At 47.9% G+C, this 19,533-nt stretch overlaps 1 protein-coding gene across 1 annotated transcript in view; it reads right to left on the bottom strand.

The window, feature by feature from the left end:
- HDAC4 (histone deacetylase 4) overlaps positions 1–19,533 on the bottom strand; it is a 344,484-nt gene that overhangs the window by 111,311 nt on the left and 213,640 nt on the right. The window contains exons 5-6 of the mRNA XM_011929582.1: positions 17,094–17,244; positions 4,613–4,733 (exon numbers count right to left, since the gene is read on the bottom strand). Coding sequence (XP_011784972.1) covers positions 4,613–4,733; positions 17,094–17,244 — 272 coding nt within the window. The remainder of the gene's footprint in view (positions 1–4,612; positions 4,734–17,093; positions 17,245–19,533) is intronic.

Below are 19,533 nucleotides of genomic sequence, written 5' to 3'. Positions count from 1 at the left end.
TTCACACTACTCACACCCACTCACACTTCACACTACTCACACCCACTCACACCACACACTACTCACACCCACCCACACTTCACACTACTCACACCACACACTACTCACACCCACTCACACCACACACTACTCCCACCCACACTGCACACTACTCACACCCACATTCCACACCCCACATCCCCTCACAACCTAAACCCATCCACACCCCCTCACCTTACGCAAACTCATGCCTACATCCCACTCACACCCCACATCTACCTCACACCCAGTTACACACATATCCCACCCACAGCCCACACACCCACACTTCATGCCTCACACCCACCCACACCCCACGCCCACCTCCCACACACACCCGCATCTCACACACCTGTCACCTTTCCCACACCTCACACTCATACCCCACACCTCACCCACTCTACACACCCACATCCCACATTCACACCCTACACCAAGCTCACCGGATTCTCACACCCACACTCACACTCACCCTGGCCACACTCCACACACACAGTCACACTGGCCACCCCGTAGAGCCCCAAGGGCAGAACCTGCAGAGCTGCTCCCTCTACCTCACCCTGACCAGAAATTATCTTCCAGTTTTTCAACCTTTCATTTCTCACGGCCCGGGGATGGGACATAGACGCCAGGCCAGGAGCCAAGATGCAGCCCCCAGGGGGCCCTGGGGCCAACCCGGTGCCGCACCTAAAGGCAATCCTTGTCTTCTGGAGGAAGATGGAAAAGCAAATGATGTTTTCTTCTAAACACTGGCTTGACTGTAGAATAAAGCTTCACACAGACCCCACCATTTCAATTCCAAACCATTCCCCTTTCATCAGATTCGTGCCAGTGATTTCCAAGAAATAAAACGATGAACCACACGCGCCAGGACACGCCAGCAGAGTGAACATGATGGGAGCCGTATCTGAAATTTGTAATTTCCTAGTAGCCACATTAACGTGGCTTAAAAATAAATGAACGGAATTTCAGTATTCGATTAAACCATTATAAAAGCCATCCTTTCAACTTATAATCAATAGAAACATATTGACAAGACACCGTGGGTCCTTCCTTCAGACCGAGTGTCCGAAATCCCGCACTCTGCATCAATGGCATGTCCTGGCAGACCCAGCCACGTTTCAAGTGCTTGGGAGCCACGTGTGGCTTGTGGCAGCTACACGGGAAAGTGCCACCTCGTCACAACAGTCTTAAAGCTGGACGCGTTGACGCACATAAACACCCTAGGAGTCTGCGCCCTGAGGAAGCCACAGCACCACCCATCTCTGCAGCCTCCCAGCCCTGGTCTGCTTTCTCTCACAGCCGATTCGCTTTGCTGACTCTGAATTTCTCATCAGTGGAACCACGGGGGTGGCCTCTTTGTCTAGGCACCATGCTTCTGGGGCTCCCCCAAGCTGCTGCAGGCGCCGGTGGTCCGTTCCTTGTCACTGCGGAGCAGCATTCCAGTGCGTGTAGGGGCCCCAGCTTGCGCGGCCGTTCCCCTGTTGATGGGAACTTGGTTGTTTCCATTCTTTGGTGACCGTGACTGTAAGAAGGTGACTTGTGTTGCTTGCTTTCATATGTCTTGGGCAAACATGGAGAAGGAGCATCACTGGGTCACAGGGTTGGTGGGTATGTGTCTTTGTAGGATACTGCCTGCCTGTTTCCCCAGGTGTGATTCGGATTCCAACAGGCAGCACACCGAGGTCCAGGGACACCGCATCTGCTCCAGCACCCGGCCTGTGTAACTCTGGCCATCCCCACAGGGATGAAGGGGCTGCTTGCCGTGGTTTTGATTTGCATTTACCTGATGCCCAGCGATGTTGAGCATTTTTTCCACACTTACTGGCCATCCCCATGCCTTTTTTTGTGAGGTACTTGTTCAAACCTTTTGCCCATTATTTTTAAGTGGGCGGCTTGTCTTTTTACTATTGAGTTATAGGATCGAGCTCTACATTTTGGATACAAGCGGTGTGTCAGATATATGCATTGTGAATATTTCCTTCCATTCCGTAGCTTGCCTTTTAATTTTCTTAATGGTGCCTTTCAAAGAGCAGAAGTGTTTCGGTTTGCGGAAACATCCCGTTTTGGGTTTTTGGCATCTAGTCAATGATTTTGGCGACCTAAGGAATCTTGCCTCCCACTCCCCATCAAGGTTGGGAAAGTTTCTACTAGGTCTCCTTCCAGAAGTTTGATCAGTTTCGCGTCTATGCTCAGGTCTATGACATCTGAACTAATCATGCGTGGTGTGAAGCTGGGGTCAGGGTTTCAGTTCTTTCTCCACAGAGCCAGTTTTCTGACAAAGTTTCTGCCACCACTCCATGATGTTTAAGTTCAGGGTTCAAATATGGCAAAACAAGAAAACCACCAGACTCCATGAAAACAAACCTGTCCTCTGGCTGACTTGAGATCAAGTCCTTCCTCCTCCAACCTGAATGTCCCCAGAGCCCTCTGAGAAGAGGTACCCGTGCCCCCTGCCATTAAAGCCAGGGCAAGCGGGCCTTGTCCAGGCCAAGACGCCCACCTTGAGCACCCAGCTCACCCAGGGAGTTCCAGGAAAAGTGAGTCTTCCCAGCCCCAGCCAGTCTGTCACCCCTCCTCCCTGGAAGCCCTCTATCTCCAGTCTCTCAGCACGTCCCCCAGCGCCCTGAGGCTGCCCCAGGCCACCCCTTCTCCCGTGGCCTCCCTGACGGCAGGTGCAGCCTTTCCCTGGGCCTGCCGCTCCATCCTCCCCTCAGGTCCAGGTCCAAGTCACTGCCTGGCTTCTATTCCTGCCGGCCTTGCCCCTTGTCCGCTCTCCACTCACTCCTGGGCGAGGAGGCGCCGGCTTCCCACCTTCCTCCACACTGCCGTGGCCACCCTCCGGGGGCTGCCCTGTGCTCACCGTGACCCCTGCTTCCCAGCGGCCCCACTGCTCTGGTCCTGCATCTTCCCGCCACAGCCTCCCAGACTCTGTCCTCTTCTTCAGAAAGGGCTGCCTGTGCTTCCCCACTCCCATCACTGTCTTCTCAAAGCTCCCTTGCTCGGCTACCTCACAGCCTCCCTGTACACAGGGACCTAAGGCAGCTCCGCCCCGGCCCAGCAGGCTCTGCTCTCCAGCTCTCCATCCTCTGCCAGGCCCCGCGCCCACCCTGCCCCGGCTCCTCATCCTGCCCTTTCCAGCTTGGGCCCCCAGGGCACCATCTGAATCGCGATCCACACTCCCGTCCCTTGCTCCCTCTGCCCTGCAACCCCACACCCCGGCCCAGCCAGTGGGATAATGGAGTTTCTCCCCAACCAGTCCAGGCAATGGACTGGCTCTGGGGGCACAGATCAGGGTCCCCCTGCCAAAGGGGCTCCCAGGTGCCGATCGCCAGCGATTCTCAGGAAGCCTCGTCCTCTCTCTCTCAGGTCCCCACGGCTCGCTGCTGTCACGTGCTGCCTCCCACAGACACTGGGCTCACTCCTCCCTGTGAGTTTTTGTGTCCCTGGTTGAGTTACCCAAATCTGGGCGGTGTGTCTGCTGTGAGTGCAGCTCGTGTGCCCCTGGCAAGCACAGCGGCTGCCGGAGCGGATGGCGCGGGTCACCTGTGCTGGAAACATCTTTTGGGATATGTCAGGGCCGCTGGTATCCTCCACAGAAACAAGGGGGATCACGTCTGAGCTGTGGGAGGTTTCACTACACATAGCTGTCCGTTTGGAGGCTTGAGAATAGCTATTTTTTTTTCCAATGAAATTACTGATATTTCGATTTACAAAAAGTCCCTTATGGGATTTTTTTTTCTAGAAATGAAATGAACCTTGAGAGCAGCAGAAAACTACATTTCAAAGCGATCCTCTGTTGCCCTTGCTCACTGCTGAAAGCTGCATCACCTCGCCACTCGCTCGCACTGGGCTCTGTGACCTCGCCTCCGAAGGCCGTCTTTTGCATGGCACGCCGGCTCTCTTCAGTCCTCAGACGAGCAAGTCTTTTGTGGTCCCTGTCAATTGCATGGGCTCTGGCAGGGTTTCTTAGTATAAAATAATAGAAGTACCACAGGGGCCTCCTGACTAGCCTAAGAATCATTGAAACGTCAGGTGGGAGTGCTGTAGGAACACAGAGGATTCAGACAAGAGTTCCAGTTTAAGTGGCTCTTATTGTGGCTGAAAAATGGCACAACATTACCAAGAGTAACGACAGGCGCCAGCCCCCGGAGGCCTGTTCGGTCCCTCTGGAGGAGGGCCCACCCCATGAGGATGGCCGCCGCGGCGCCAAGTATACCCCCAGACCACGTCACTCTTGAGGGGCGTCCACCCCATGAGGATGGCCGCTGCGCGAATGTACCCCCAGACCACGTCACTCTTGAGGGGCGTCCACCCCGTGAGGATGGCCGCTGCGTAAGTGTACCCCCAGACCATGTCACTCTGGAGTGAGGCCCACGCCGTGAGGATGGCCGCTGAGGATGGCCGCCGTGCGAGTGTACCCCCAGACCACGTCACCCACATCCGAGCACCACTGTGCTTGGGGTTTCAATCCCTCACTCTCCCTCCCTGCCTCAGAAGGTGAACAGCTGGGTCCATGCAAATCTACCAATGTTCAGACGGTCCTCTGGGCCCCCCGAGAGGAGGCCGGGGTGCTCCCCACACCCACACTTACCCGTACCAGTAGCGGGGATCGCTGGAAATGCAGTGGTTCAGATTCCGATGGGCCAGCGCCTTCTTTTTATTGAGGACAAATTCTTGTAACTTCATCTTCACTTCTGTGCTGGCCACGGCACCTGGTGTGGGAGAAAGCACAGCGGCGGGTGAAGTGTAGCTCTGCCCCACAGCAGCAATGCAGGGCAGCGGGGCCACAGAGGGAGGGAAGCGCTGGGGACGGCTATGCACCTTCAGGACATTGTGGTCCCCTGAGCGCTTCCTCAAAGAACCAAGGCCGGGAGGGGTTTTAATAAGAGGTCTTCTTCCCATCAAGATTTTACATAATTGCATTCTATTTAAAATGCAGATTTAATCATCCCAAAGACTTATTGTTAGCTAACACAAACACTTCTGAAGGAAGTTTTAATATTCTTATATAAAAGAACACTCTGAATGAGGCAGTGGCAGCGTGGTGGTTGCATTCTTGCTACCGCAAAGCAGAATCTAAGAGAGAAGGCTTTGTGCAAATGGAAGCATCACGCAGGGACAAAGCCAGTCTCACAGGAAGGCGTGCTTCCACACCTGTGCCAACATGACGGCCAGCTCTGCTTCCAACAGCATCAAAGGGCAGCGCCTGTCCTCTCCAGCCCGGCAGCTCAGACTCAGGCAGAGTGACTGCACCAAGTGGGACTGAAGTCGAAACTGGTTTTGTGGGGTGATTCTTTTTCAAAGCCTCATTAAAGGGAACTGGCAAAAAAGGCCAGTCTCACCCTGAACACAAGGCCTGTTAGCACGGAGCCTACTCTCCTCAGATCTCCAATCTAACCACACAGTACTTCCATCCTTCTTACAGCACCTTAAGTATCTTCCTAGTATTGCATAATATTCAGATAGCGCTTGTAATGGTCAAAAACACACCGTGAGGTGAGTGAAGCATGTTTATAAAACCACTTCCTGACTGGGAGGCGGTTTTGGTTGTTAGAAACCACGTTGCAGTGAACATTTATGAGTGGGTAACACTGACCACCTTTAGAATTACTTGCTTAGGTCAGACTGGCAAAGTGACTACATCTGACAAACTTACTATTCTAACCCCTGGCACATCTTGCTAAATTGCTGTCCAAAATATCCCTACACATAGGCCAGGCCCGAAGGCTCACACCTGGAATCCCGGCACTTTGGGAGGCTGAGGAGGGCAGATTGCTTGACCACAGGGGTTCGAGACCAGCCTGGACAACATGGCAATACCCTGTCTCTACTAAAAATACAAAAATTAGCCAAGTGTGGTAGCATGTGTCTGTAGTTCTAGCTACTTGGGAGGCTGAGGTGGGAGAATCACCTGAGCCCGGGAAGTCCAGGCTACAGTGAGCTAAGACGGTGCCACTGCACTGCACCCGGGGCAATGAGAGTAAGACCCTGTCTCAAAAGAAAAAAAAAACAAAACAAAAACGAAACGTCGCTACACACTGACCCCCTGAACCACCCATCCACCTGCAGTGGGGGCAGCTGCTCCTCCTGCTGGTCCTCCAATCACCACGTGCCCAAAGCCACAGAGCCAGCAGGCATCACCGCGAGGCCTCCCTGAGCACCACTGATCACCGTGAGGCCTCCCTGAGCACCACTGCACACGCACTGATTTCCTCTCTTGCGAGATAATTCATGTCCTTGGCTTACATGTTCTTAGGAATCTTTCTGTGATGTGCACGGCGCTATTGTGGGTCTGTGTGTGTGTGTGTGTGTGTGTGTGTGTTTCACAGTTGTAGCCACTGGAGTCGCGTGGGTTTCTTACGATAATGGCTGTATTGAGAGCCTAGTATATGCCAGCCCTGGCCTGGTTCAGCCCCACATGAGAGCTATAAATAGGTATTCTCATGCCCCAGCTGTGGAGGGACAACACAAAGGTGGCCAGGTGTGCCTCAGGTGAGGTCGGCTCAGTCACCAAGTCTCACAGACGCCCTGGTTCACGGCGCTCAGCTGCTCCGTCTGTGTGTGTGCACACATTTACCCTGCCTCTTGTTTCCTTTTACAATTGGGGTAAAATGTTAAAACGCTTGTTTTTATAAAGTCTATTTTAGTTTTTCCTTTGTGAATTTTCCCTTTCCTTAAAACTTTGCAATTGTTCTTCCTTTCAATGGTTTAATAGGCAATCATTTTAATTTTATCCTTGGTTCTGGTGTTGAGTTTTCATTCATTTGGTTATTTGCTAAATTTTTTCATGACTCACTCTGATGGCTCAGAAATGGATTTTGGCATATAAGGCTCTATGGATATTTTGACCAACTGCTAAGAAATTATTAATATCATTAGAAAGATGTCTTTTCCTTGCCACCTTCATTACATACCAAATGTCTTTGCTGCCACTCACAAATGGAGTTTTTGTTAGTTAGGCGCATTCTGAGTTCCCGACGGCAGAACCCCACTCCCGTTACATCAAGGTGGAACTTCAATGGCTGGTCGAGGGTCAGTCAGCAACGAGACCCCTGGAAACAGGGTCTACCCAGGCTGTGGTGGGGCCTGCACTAGCCTAGCCAGGGACACACAAAGACGTTAACTACACGGCCACCAGCATGGGTCCGGGAAGGCCCCACCATGATGCATGAGGCTTCAGGCTTGGTGCTCTCTCATGGTCTGAGAAAATAATGCCATTGCCCGAGTTGAGCTGTGCCCAGGACGTCCCCCAGCTCATGCTGCTGAAGATGGTCTCATCACCTAAGTCGTGACTGTGGTGAGCGCTGCCCCAGGTAGGGTGGGGGTGGGGGACGGGAGGGATGCTTCTGCTTCTTCAGGACACCCACCGTTAGACCTGAACGTCACTGATAAGCACTTTTAGCAGAACCGTCTTTCTGTAAAGGGACTTGTCAGAAGATCATACACTTATGGGAACCATTCGCTTCTACCATTCCCAGGCATGTGATCACTGGAATTCCTAAAAGATTATCAGCAACAGGCTGCAAACGTTGGAAAAACAGACCCAGACATAAACCAGAGTTAATCCCGTAAATATACAAACGGCCTCCACAACCAGGAATAAAAGGAAAGGCCGGGTGGTGGGGAAGATAAGTGAGCAGAGAACACAGAACACCAATTTCAAAAGGAGAAGGCAAATTTGCCAACGGGTATGTTAAATCAGCTTAACTTTACTGATAAAAGAAATAAAAAGTGAAATGGGTAACTTCAAGTTTTTGCCTTTACACTGATAACATTTTTGGGGGGGTACTACCCATGCTGCTGAGGGTGCAGGGAAGTAGTCAAACCGCACAATGATGCTGGTGATAGCGACAGTGAGGATGACGACCCAGATGGCCAGTTGGAGGGGACGGCCCTGCAGGTCCCTCTACATGGCCGTCTTTGAGTGGAAGCAGCAGAGCACGACAAGAAGCAGGTTCTCAGTGTGCAGGATGAGGACGCTCTCAACACTTTCCAGCAGACCCAAACTCAGTGTAGCCAGCCTTACCTCCTCAAAACACCGGTTGCCAGGGACAGCTGTTACTGTGGATTCACTGGCCCTCCACGGGGGAGGGCATGCACTCCCGGAACAGGGCCAGCAGACCCCACTTTATGACCCACACTCCACACTCTCTCCCTGCTTCTGCAAACACCATTCAGTGGCAAAGGGTGACTTGGCCACAAGCCTGGGTCCTGCCTGGCTTCCTCTATGCAGGGCTGGGTAGTAGGCATGACTGGGGTTCATGCCCCACCCACGCCCAGCACAGGCCTGGCCAGCAGGAAACATGAGGAACATAAGTCATCGATTCATGACCTTTCTAACCACCAAGGAATCTTCTTTTGATCTTTCGGACTTTACTAGGAGAGTATTCAAAATGAGGGGCTGATTCTGACCCCCCACCCTGTTTCTGTACTTCTGGTTATACACACAGTCATCTGACAACAGGTTTCTCACTTAAAGTTCTAGAATGAAAAAAACCCGTTCAATAAATGGAGAGCAGATCTCCCTAATTTTTCCTTTTACTTTTTTTTTTTTTCCTTAATTCACACTGAGTATCACTCATCCCCTGGACGGAGGTTTCTACAGAGGCTCTATGAGACGCCAGCCCGTTCTGACCAGCAGAGATGAAGTGGTGGATAAAAGAGGCCAAGTTCTTCCCATACCAGGGGGCAGAGAGTGTGCCCGAGACCTAAGGAGTAAGCGAGCGAGTGACAGCTGAGTGGGGCAGACAGAGGAGGACAGCAGCTCCGGGTGGGGCAGGGCAGGTGGGGAGGGACGGCTGTGCTCCCGGAGGGCCAGGGCCCGGGCCTGGTGAGTCCAGACGACGCAGCTGTGGCAGGTTTCGCTTGGGTTCTGCCTGAAAGGGCTCCTTTTTCTCCCCACCCCCTTGCCTCTGAAAAAGGCACAACCTCACAGAACAGACACCTAATGACTTTCAGGAGCAGCCTTTCACGTCATTTTTACACAAAGCAGAGGACTTGCTCAGTGACCTCGCTCCATTCCCCGCGGGGCTGTGCGTGTGAACGGCAGTGAGAGACTGTGCTCGCTCCGCACTGCCCGGGCAGAGTCCACTCTGCTCCTGCTCCTTCTCCGAGCTGATGTGAAGAGGTGTGTGTCTCAGATTCCCAAGTGCCGTTAATCTAAACCAAAACCTAGCTGGTTAAAGACAGTGTGTTCTTGCTCAATGTGATGAAAACTGCCACCAGTCTGTCAAATGAATCGCATTACTTGGTATCAATGAATAAAAGTGAAGAATTATTTAAAATTAAAACTAATGTAAATATTTACAAGTGTAATGATATTTATTAATGATATTTATTAAATACTCAATAAGAAATTCACTTAAAAAAAAAAAACCCAGGAGAATAAACAGATGCTGCACACCGTGTTTTCAAATGCTTAGACGCTGGAGATGCTTCGTGTCCTCTGCGCCGGCCGCCACTGCCCCTCCAGCCTGCACAAACAAGAACCTCCTTCATGGGGGAAGACGCCGGCCCCTGGGCCCTGCTTACATAAGAGCCCCCGAGTGGCGTCCACCACAGGGGCCTGCGGCCCTGTGTCCTCACCACAAGACCACACTCTGAGGGCTGCAGAGTCGACACAAGCTTGCCAAGTACCCAACTGTACACAGTTTATTATTAATAATAAAACCTGACCACCCAAATCCACAGTGAAATCCACCGGGACTGCCGCCTGTGACGGGGCTAGAGCGGAGCAGGAACATTCCAGAGCTCCAGTTAAGGGTGGACGGCGCTTTGGATGCAGTGCAGGGATTGTTTTGGGCTGGTAAACGGATCCAAAATGTTTTCTGAAGTGAAGTCTTTTCATATTCTGTGAGCCTCAAGATGGTATTTTTATTGGAAGAGTCTGGTAAACTCTGAGGAAGTAATTTAGACCAAGCTGGTTTTTAGCAATCTGAAAAACTTATTTGTTGGTTAGTTGTGGCACAAATCAACGAGCTGATATTTAAATTTTAAACTTCAATTCTCTGATAAGCAACTATTTTCCCTACTCCAAAGCAAAATACACAGGCTACACACTGGGCTCCTGGCGCACCACAGAAGCGTGGAGAGGAGGCCGGACCCCAGGCGGAGGGCCCAGTGCTTCGGGCTGTGGCACATGACCTGCGATGTGGGTCCAATGCACGCCTCCTGCACTGCGGTGTCGCCAGCACAGGCCAGACACGTCAAAACCCCGCGCACAGGGCTCCCAGGGGGACCATGCACCGCTGTCTACAGAAGGCAGCTTTCTAAAGTGGAAAGCAACCCCACAGGGTGGGCCCTGCCTGGCAGGCATGGAGCCTCTACTCAGATTCCTCACACGTGAAGCCAGAGGATTCAGCTGGACTCCTGGCCCTTAACCCAGGCAACACACTGGGGTCACTCCAGCAGTTTCAGAAGGGAGAACACTGCCAGCCGGGTTCCACTCGGGATCAGTTCAGCAGAACACGCTGGAGTGAACAGAGACCCACAGCACCGCTACTGAGAGGGCCCGGATCTGCATGCAAAGACCAAGCATGCGTGCAGCCCCGTCTGCAGGGTCCTTCTCCTCAGGGCCTCTGCAGCCATGTCTGGAAGCTCTCCCCTATGCAGCCCCGTCTCCTCAGGGCCTCTGCAGCCATGTCTAGAAGCTTCTCCCCTGTGGGCAATCCCTGGCGAGTAAGTCACCATCTTATCGAATCAGTGTGACAGGAGCCAGGGCCATCATGCAGATTTAGTACTCACTTTCAAATCCTGATGCAAAAATTAGACCTCAAATGGAATAGAAACCCTCCTCAGAGGCCTCTTCTACCTTGAAATTCTACCAGTTAAAGTGAAAAAACATTGAAAGTACATTTATTATTTCAAGAGTAAAATGCTGTGATAATTGATAAAAGTGTTAGTTTTATGGACAAAAACAATTACTAAGAACTTGGAAATAGCTAAATAGAGAAATGAACTAAAAACTCAGAGTGCATTAGCTATGTACTCTTAGGAAAAATATATCTAGTTTGAAATAGCAAATATTTATAAAAATGTACCAAGTAATATAGGCATAATAATACAGTTTAGATCATATCCCAATTCTAATTTAACATTAGTTTGTTATAATAACATTCATTACATTAAAAATAAACTTACAAACTGAATTTACTGAATAGTTATTTAATTCTTTTTAGAACACAAGGATTTCAAATACAAACAAATGAACAAAAATGTCCTATTTGGAAAAACTTCAAATTTAGTGCAGATTAATTAAAAGCAAAATGCCAATTTCACAATCTAAAAATTATATAAAGGCGAATCACCAAACCAAATATTAACATATCCTTTCACTGCAGACAACAGTATAAAGAAGAAGAGCTTAGGAAACCTGGAGCACTCCAAGCACACTGTGTTTCCAATAATGTAACTTCAAGAATTTGTATTCAGGTAATTCAATTAAACCTACGGGAAACGGTCAGAAGGTCTGGACAAAGCACCTGAGCCTTCTGTCTGAAGGCACAGAGAGCAACTAGGGCAGCAAGGAATGCCAGGGCCGAGGTCAGAGACTGGGGCTGCGGGAAGCGGGACCTCACCCTCGGGTAGCCCGTTGTCTAGAGTCAGCAGTGGGTTTCCGAAGGGGCCCTTGACAGGGCCACGAAAACTGAGGAAAATCAAAGGACCCCAGGAAACCTCACAGGCTTGTGGGTAGGACCACAAAGGGCTATGCCTTATGAGTAACGATGGCCAGAAATCCACCAGCCCTTGGGAGGCCTGAAACCCAACTGAGAATCAGCTCCAGACCTGACTACATTCAGATGCTTAAGAAGCGTGGCCACTTCTGGTCAACTATAAGAAGGAAAACAAAGTCCACTCAAAAAGAATGTGTCACCCTCCCAGGTCTCCCGTCATCACAACAGCACAAAGTCAGACATGCAACCTAAAACATCCAAGTGTAGAAAGAAACACAATCTGACATAAAAAAAGAGAGAGAGAGAGAGAGAGAGAGAAACAACAGGCAAGAAGCCTTGCCACAGGGCCAGAGAGTGTTATCAGTCAGACTCCAAATAACTGCACTAAGTGCAGAAAAAAAATAAGATCAAGAAAGTCTATGGAAAACTATGAAAAAGGGCCAAATGAAAATCCTAGAACTGAAAACCAAATAATGGTAAAATCCAATGGATGAGTTTAGCAGCAGATTACTGTGCAGGTAAAGCACAAATTAGGGAAGCGGATGATAAATTGGAAGAAAATACCCACACTGAAGAAAAGAAAAGGGAAACACAGACACAAAAATAACTTCAGAAACTTAGGGGATACTGAAAGCTAATCCAACACAGGTATATAACTACAGTCCCAGATAGATTAAATGGAGAGACTGGGGCAAAGTCATTACTTATTGTGGTGAAGTCTGAGAATAATCAGGTCTAAGAATTCACAACAGTATAAAACAACAGATTTAGGAACAACAAATCCCAAATAGAAGAAATTAAAATGAAAGAAACTACAGTTATGCACATTAAAAAAGAACTTCAAAAAAATCAAAGACAAAATCTTAAAAATAGCCTGGGAAAAAAGAGTATCTCCAAAGAAGGAACAACAGGATGGATAGCTGATTTCCGAAGATTAACAATCGATGGCAGAAGAGAATGGAATGGCATTCTCAAAGTGCTGAAAGAAAGTAAATACAAACCTAGAATTCTATGCTCAGCAAAAATAACCTTCAAAGATTAACCTGAAATCACATTTTGAACAGAAAGAAAATTCATCACCATTAGACCTGCATTAAGGTAAATAAAGAATATCACAGATGAAAGGTCAGACATGAAGAAACAAATAAAACTGGAAAGGATAAATTTATGAGTAAATCTTGACTATATAAAATAATAACAACTATGTATTGTGATGTTAAAGGTAAGTTGAGAGTTAAATACAGGTCAAAATAGTATATAAGTTAAGAGTGAAAGTATTCCAGAGCCTTACTTTGTCAGAATTAGCAAAAGTATTAATTTAGATAAAGTTGTCGATAATCAGTAAAGAAACAGCAAAATAGTGACTACCAAGCTGGTTAAAAAAAAAAAAAAAAAAATATATATATATATATATACACACACACACACATATCACTAAAAACATACATTAAAAGCAAGAAAAGCAAATTAGAATAGCTGAGATAATTAGAATTCATATTGTACAAGGACAGATTTAAGCATAAATACATCAATAATTATATTAAATGTAAATGGGCCAAAATAATGGAAAGACAAAGATTGTCAAACTACAAATCAAAACTTGTGGGATGCAGATAAAGTCACATTTAGAGGAAAATGTATAGCTATATAAGCACACATTAGAAGAGAGGGCTGAAATCAATGCTCTATGTACCTACATCAAAAAGCTACAAAAGCCACAATACAACCCAAGAAAATAGAGCATAGAAAAATAATAAAAATAGTAGAAATTAATCAAATTGATATTCAACAAACAACGTCCATAAAGTCAAAAGCCAGTCTTTGAAAAGAATAACTGATAAACTTCTGGAGAGAATGACCAAGGAAAACAAAAGCAAAACAAAACAGCAGCAATAAAGAGAAAAAGCACAACCAACCAATACCTGGAGTGTAACAGAGGACATCACTAAAGGTCTGACAGACGTCAAAACACCAGAAAAGGATATGACACCGAAAACCACTAAGCCAGAAATCCAAAAATGTATAACAAAGGCATATATTTCTTTAAAAAAAAAATACAACTTAGCTAAAGTGATCCGGGGCAAAAAATGTCCCATTAACTATTTTAAAAATTGAAAAATTAATCAAAAACCTTTGCACAAAGAAAACCTTAGGGTTAGATGGCTTTAACAGTAAGTTTCACAAGATATTTAAGGAAAAAAATAATATCCATGTTAAATAAACTTTGCCAGAGAATACAAAAGGAGAGAGGAATGATGCTTAACTCATTCTGAGGCCAGCATAGTCATGACACCAAAACGTGACAAGGACATTATGAGAAAGGAAACTGCTTGGCAATCTCCCTCATGAACACAGTTGCAATCACACAAAACAAAATATTAGCAAATTCAAGTTTTCACTACATAAAAGATAATGTATTACAATCAAGTTGACTGGGGTTATTTTAAAAATGCCAGTTAGAATTTATATTCAAATAAATCCATATGCTTTACTTCATTAACCAAATAAAGCCAAAAAAATCATACAAACATCTCAAAAGATGCTGAAGCAGCACCTGATAAAAATCAATATCCATTCGTACTGCAACCCTGAGCAAACAAGGAATGGAAAGGAAATGTCCATAATCTGATAAATAGCACCTATCAAAAACAAGCAGACAAATGAGTAAAAAATACAAACAAAGCCCCTACAGAAAACATGGCACTTAACAGGAAACTGGGAACCAGACAAGTGTGCCTGCCTTGATATCATGCCACAATTCAATACTCTACTGGCAATCTCAGTCCATTCTACACAATAAGCAAGTAAAAGATATAAAACGTATTCCAATCAGAAAGGAGGCAATCTTGTCATTATTTATAGACGACAGGATTCTAAATGTTGAAAATTCAAAACAATCTATTAATGATTAGGATATCTGAATTTAACAGGGTTGCTGGACACAAAGTCAACAGTCAAAAATTGACTGCTTTTCAAAATTATAAAAACCAAGCCATCACAATAGCAACCAAAGCCATCAAATGGCTTGAAATATATTTAATCAAATACATGCACGCCCCCTTAACACAGAACTATTAAGAAAACATTAAGAAAAATTAAAGAAGGTAAATAATCAATGTTGTAAAAATATCAAGTCTTCCTAATTTGAACCACAGAGTCAATGCAGTCACAAACAAAACCCCACTGGTATCAATTCCAGGTAGAATCAGCTCCTAAGAGATCGTTAAAGAGGATGTACCCAAGATTCTGAAGAACGGAAAGATTCTCGAGGCACAAAATCATCTAAAGGAAAAGACTGAAACTGTATTAGAAGGGAGAATTTCTGTGTCTGAAAGATAACATTAAGAGAGTGAACAGGCAAAGTACAGAGCGGAAGAGGAGATTTACAGCATGTACAACTGGCCAAGGGCTTGATTCCGTAACATAGAAAGAACAACTCCAAATCAAGAAAAAGGGAGACTCCTCCATCAGAAAAACGGGCAAGAGACTTGAACAAGCACTTCACAGAAACAGGAATATGCATTTGGCCAAAAAACTTATGAAAATAAACTGTATCTTATTGGTAATCAAAGAAATGCAGCTGAGGGCAGGAGGAGGAGCTGAAATTAAAGTGACTGACAGCAGCAAGTGTGGACAAGGACATGGAGCCACAGGAACCCCCGTACGTGGCTGGTAGGAGCGTAAAGTGGTATACCACTTTGAAAACTTTTAGGCATCACATATGAATACTGATAACATGCATGCCCCAAAGTTCAACAACTCCACTTCACATTTGCCCACATGTACCAAGAAACACGTCCAAGAATGCACAAAGCACCATTGCTTTTAATAGCTCTGGTTAGGAAACAAGCCAAGTATCTAACAACTTTAGAAGAAATGACTACATTGGCGCATTTATAAATGGGATGCCACACAGCAATATAGAATAGATAATGAATGACTTCTTGCTAAATGCAAAATGGGGATGAATTTCACAAGCGTAACGTCCAGAGAAAGAAGCAAAACACAAAAATCCTACATATTAAGGGTTCCATTTACATACGTTTCAAAAGCAGGCAAATTAATCTTCCATGTTAAATGTCAGGAGAGGAGTTACCTTTGGGGAAGGGGGAAGTGCATAAAGACTGCTCTTCCTACCTATGGGCCAGCCCTACAAGAGTAAATCGCTCTACTCTCCTTACCTGGAATTCTGTTACCTGAGGAAAATGTACACCTCGGCTCATTTTCAGTATTACCAGGAACAGACAAGTTCAACTAAGCACAGAAGTCCTGGGCAGAAACTCCGAGTGTCTGTGAAAGTCTCCTCACTCTGGTGATTAGATCCTGACTGTGTCACTTAAAACAACAAGTTGTCCATAGAAAGGATACAAACACACAGTGAGCCAAGGGCTCTTTTAAGTGAAGATCTGAGAGGATGCTCAGAGCAGACTCAGCCCCACGGTGGACCCTGCACCCCGGGGACATGTCAGGGCTCAGACACGCTGGTGACATTGGGCACTGTCCTCGTGCAGAGGAGCCCACGGGTCCTTGGCCCAGCAGCCCGCAGTCAGCAGGGGCGACACTGTGACCTTTTCCTCAGTAGATGTGTCCCTCTAATTTTCCAAAGCGGGAAACAGCAAATAGAATGTTCTCCTGGATAGTATCAAGTGTGGGCTCTCCTTAGAAGAAAACAGACCACACTGGTCTCCAGATGTACAAACACAGCCCCCACAGAAGGCAAAATTCAGAGTGGAAGGAGCAGATGGGAAAAGTACGCTGCTGGCCCTCACTGGGTCACTCTCCAACCTAACACCCGCCCCTCACTGGGCCGTGAGTTGCTCTACAACCTAACACCTGCTTTCAAGGCACTTACAAAATGCTCCCGAAAGAAAAGTACTTCGAAAAATGCAGGGCAGAACTCACAGATGAAATTCACTGTGCATCTGGCATGCTTTATGGCTTTTAATACTTTTAAGTCTATTAGGAATCCTGCCAAATAGTCTTTAAAATGTTTAAATCAAACCAAAAGTCGGGCCGAATGCCCCTTGTTTTGATGTTAATATTGAATCCTGCATCCCTGGATGAAGATAAATCCATGGACTCTGGTTCACTGGGGGAGCTAACCAAGGGTGGGCTGACACACACGCTACACTCACTGTCCCTGTCAGGGGGTGGGAGTCCCATTCCTGGCCTGCTTCTTAGAAACCCAGCACAGGCGAAGTGGCAAGAGTCACCACAGTGAGGCTCAGCTGCCCCTAGATCTTTCCCTACTCCCCATGTGCTGCCCCAGTGCCCTCCTGCACTCACTCCCTCTGCCCCCCACCTTCCGGAGTCCATGCCCCCACTCCCTCTCTCTGCCCAGCCTTCTGCACTCGCACTCAGCCTCCCTCCCTCTGCCCGGCCTTCTGTGCCCGCACTCACTCTCTTTGCCCTTCTCCTTGTTCTTGAGCTGCTGCAGCTTCTGCTCCCGGTGCTGCTTCTCCAGCTCCTGCTCCTGGCGGTGCCTCTCCAGCTTCCGCTGGTGTTCCAGCAGCTCCTGCTGGTGCTTCAGGGCCAGCATCTCTTGCTGCTGCTGCAAGCAGAAGGAGCAGACAGATGGTCAGAGCCCAGGCTCCACACACAGAGACCCGATGAAGACCCAATAAACCAGCCCAGGCCCCATGTGTCTGCCCTGGTGTGGCCTTAGGCACTGCCCTGCCCTGCAGTGCTGCTATTTCAGTCCAAAAAAGAAGTCAGGGCCATTCCAGGCTCTGGGCATTGTCTTACCTTTTAAGTGGAAAATATTAAAAACAAAAGCCATTGGCTTGCTAGAAGAAAATATGCAAGAAGAGTTATGTTATCTTGCAAGTTGGAAATGCTATTTTGAGAATGACATAAAGATAGTGCAGAGAGCGTGAAAGGGTACAACCACTTCAGAAAACTGCTGGGCACTTTCTTATAAAGTTAAACACACATCTGCCCTGAGACCCAGCAATCCCATTCCTAGCTATTTATCCGAAACACGGAAGCACACCCACAGAAAGCCTGTACAAGAATGTGCATGGGAGTTCTGGTCAGACCAGCCTCGAGGCAACCCATACATTCCCTCGAAGGTGGACACTTGGACAAACGATGTGTGTTCATTAAAGAGAACACCACCTAACCATAAAGAAGAATAACCTGCGTGTACACAAGGAAACACAGGTGAACTGCTAAAGAGCAGGTGTTGGCAGAGGGTGAAAGAGCAGAGACAAGAGGCGAGACTGGAAGACCCTCCACGGGGCTTCTGCACTCGCAGCTCCAGTTCCGCACATTCCACCACGGCCTGGCATGGAAATACGGGTGGCTGGTCCTCAGTGTCTCCAGGCTCTGATCCTCCGCAGGCTCAATGAGTGGAGGTGAAACCCAAAAGTATGGAGGGCTGACTATATTCACATGAAGTTCTAAAACGGAAAAAACGCACAAGGATAAACATCAGAAGGCTGCCTCTGCGGAGGTGAGGGAGGGCGACGGGGGCCGAGGCCGGAGGAAACGCCCCAGTGGATGGAGTGTCCGACCTGTCCAGTGTCCATAGGGAGGGCACAGTCGCCCAACAGCACCCTTAAGGGCTGGCATTCTACTGGGTATAAATTATATCTCATATTTCAAAAACTGATAGACATAAAAATGTTTGTCTTAATAACAATTAAAAGGCAGAAGGTAAAATAAAAACTGCAGTATTTATGACACACAGATAAATTTTACATAAATGGTTGTTATACATTCATGAGCATATGACAGGCAGCCCACTAAAAAGTTGGGCAAAAAAGAACAGGAGATGCACAGAACTGTTTAAAGATAAATGGGGATCAATGTTCAAGCTTGTTAGTGAACATTTGCCATTTCACTCACGGTATTAGAAAAGGTGAAAAGGAATAATTTGGCCTGGCGCTGATGAGTGTGGGAAGGTGCAACTGACCAGACACCCTGAGAGGGACTCCTGCAACCCCAGAGGACCTCTGCCCTGGGACCCAGCCCACGCTCCAGGGCTCCCGCACACCCTCCCGCTCCTCCAAGACGGCTCTGTTCCTGTTTGCACACTCCAGGGTTCTGTCTGTACACAGTTTCCTCAGTTTCCACACAAGCCCCTGGGCCAGCCCAGGGGAAGTGCCAGGCCTCCACAGGTGTGAGGAGCTCTGCCACCTGCCTGCCGGGGAGAGCCTCTCTGCCACCCACTGTGGCCTGCACGTGTCCCCCTCATGGTCTGTCTGCTGTCCCCAGTACCTGCTCAGTTACCAGCTGTCTCTTGTCCCATTGTCTTTTTTTATTTTAGACACAGGGTCTCGCTCTGTTGCCCAGGCTGGAGTGCAGTGGCACAATCATAGCTCGCTGTAACCTAGACCTCCTGGGCTCAAGTGATCCTTCTACCTCAGACTCCCAAATAGATGGCAGTTAATTAAAACAAAATTGTAGCAAATGGGTCCTGCTGTGTTTCCCAGGCTGGTCTCGAACTCCTGGGCTCAAGCCATTCTCCCACCTCAGCCTCCTGAGTAGCTGGGCCTACAGGTGCACACCACCGCACCCAGACACGTTTTTTTCTTTTTTGACGAAACAAGGTATTGCTCTGTTGCAGGGACTGGTCTCAAACTCCTGGGCTCAAGTGATCCTCCCGCCTTAGCTTCCCGAAGCTCTGGGATGAGGGGTGTGAGCTGCCTCACCCGGCCACTGTTGGGATGCTTTTTGTTGGTCTTGCTCCACTTATGGAGGGAGAGGGGATGGTGAGAGGGTTTGGGGTGAGCAGGCATCCTGGCAACCAGAGTGGCCCAAGGAACTTTCTGTGGAGGAAACTTAGTGAATCAGGGGCTCTGGGCTGGCTCCAGAGTGGGGCTTCTACCAGCTGGTG

The sequence above is a fragment of the Colobus angolensis genome, unplaced genomic scaffold (assembly GCF_000951035.1).
Source record: "Colobus angolensis palliatus isolate OR3802 unplaced genomic scaffold, Cang.pa_1.0 Scaffold82, whole genome shotgun sequence".
In the NCBI taxonomy this organism is placed as follows: Eukaryota; Metazoa; Chordata; class Mammalia; order Primates; family Cercopithecidae; genus Colobus; species Colobus angolensis.
The sequence above is the reverse complement of the archived record's forward strand: the minus strand, read 5'-3'. Positions and strand labels throughout refer to the sequence as shown.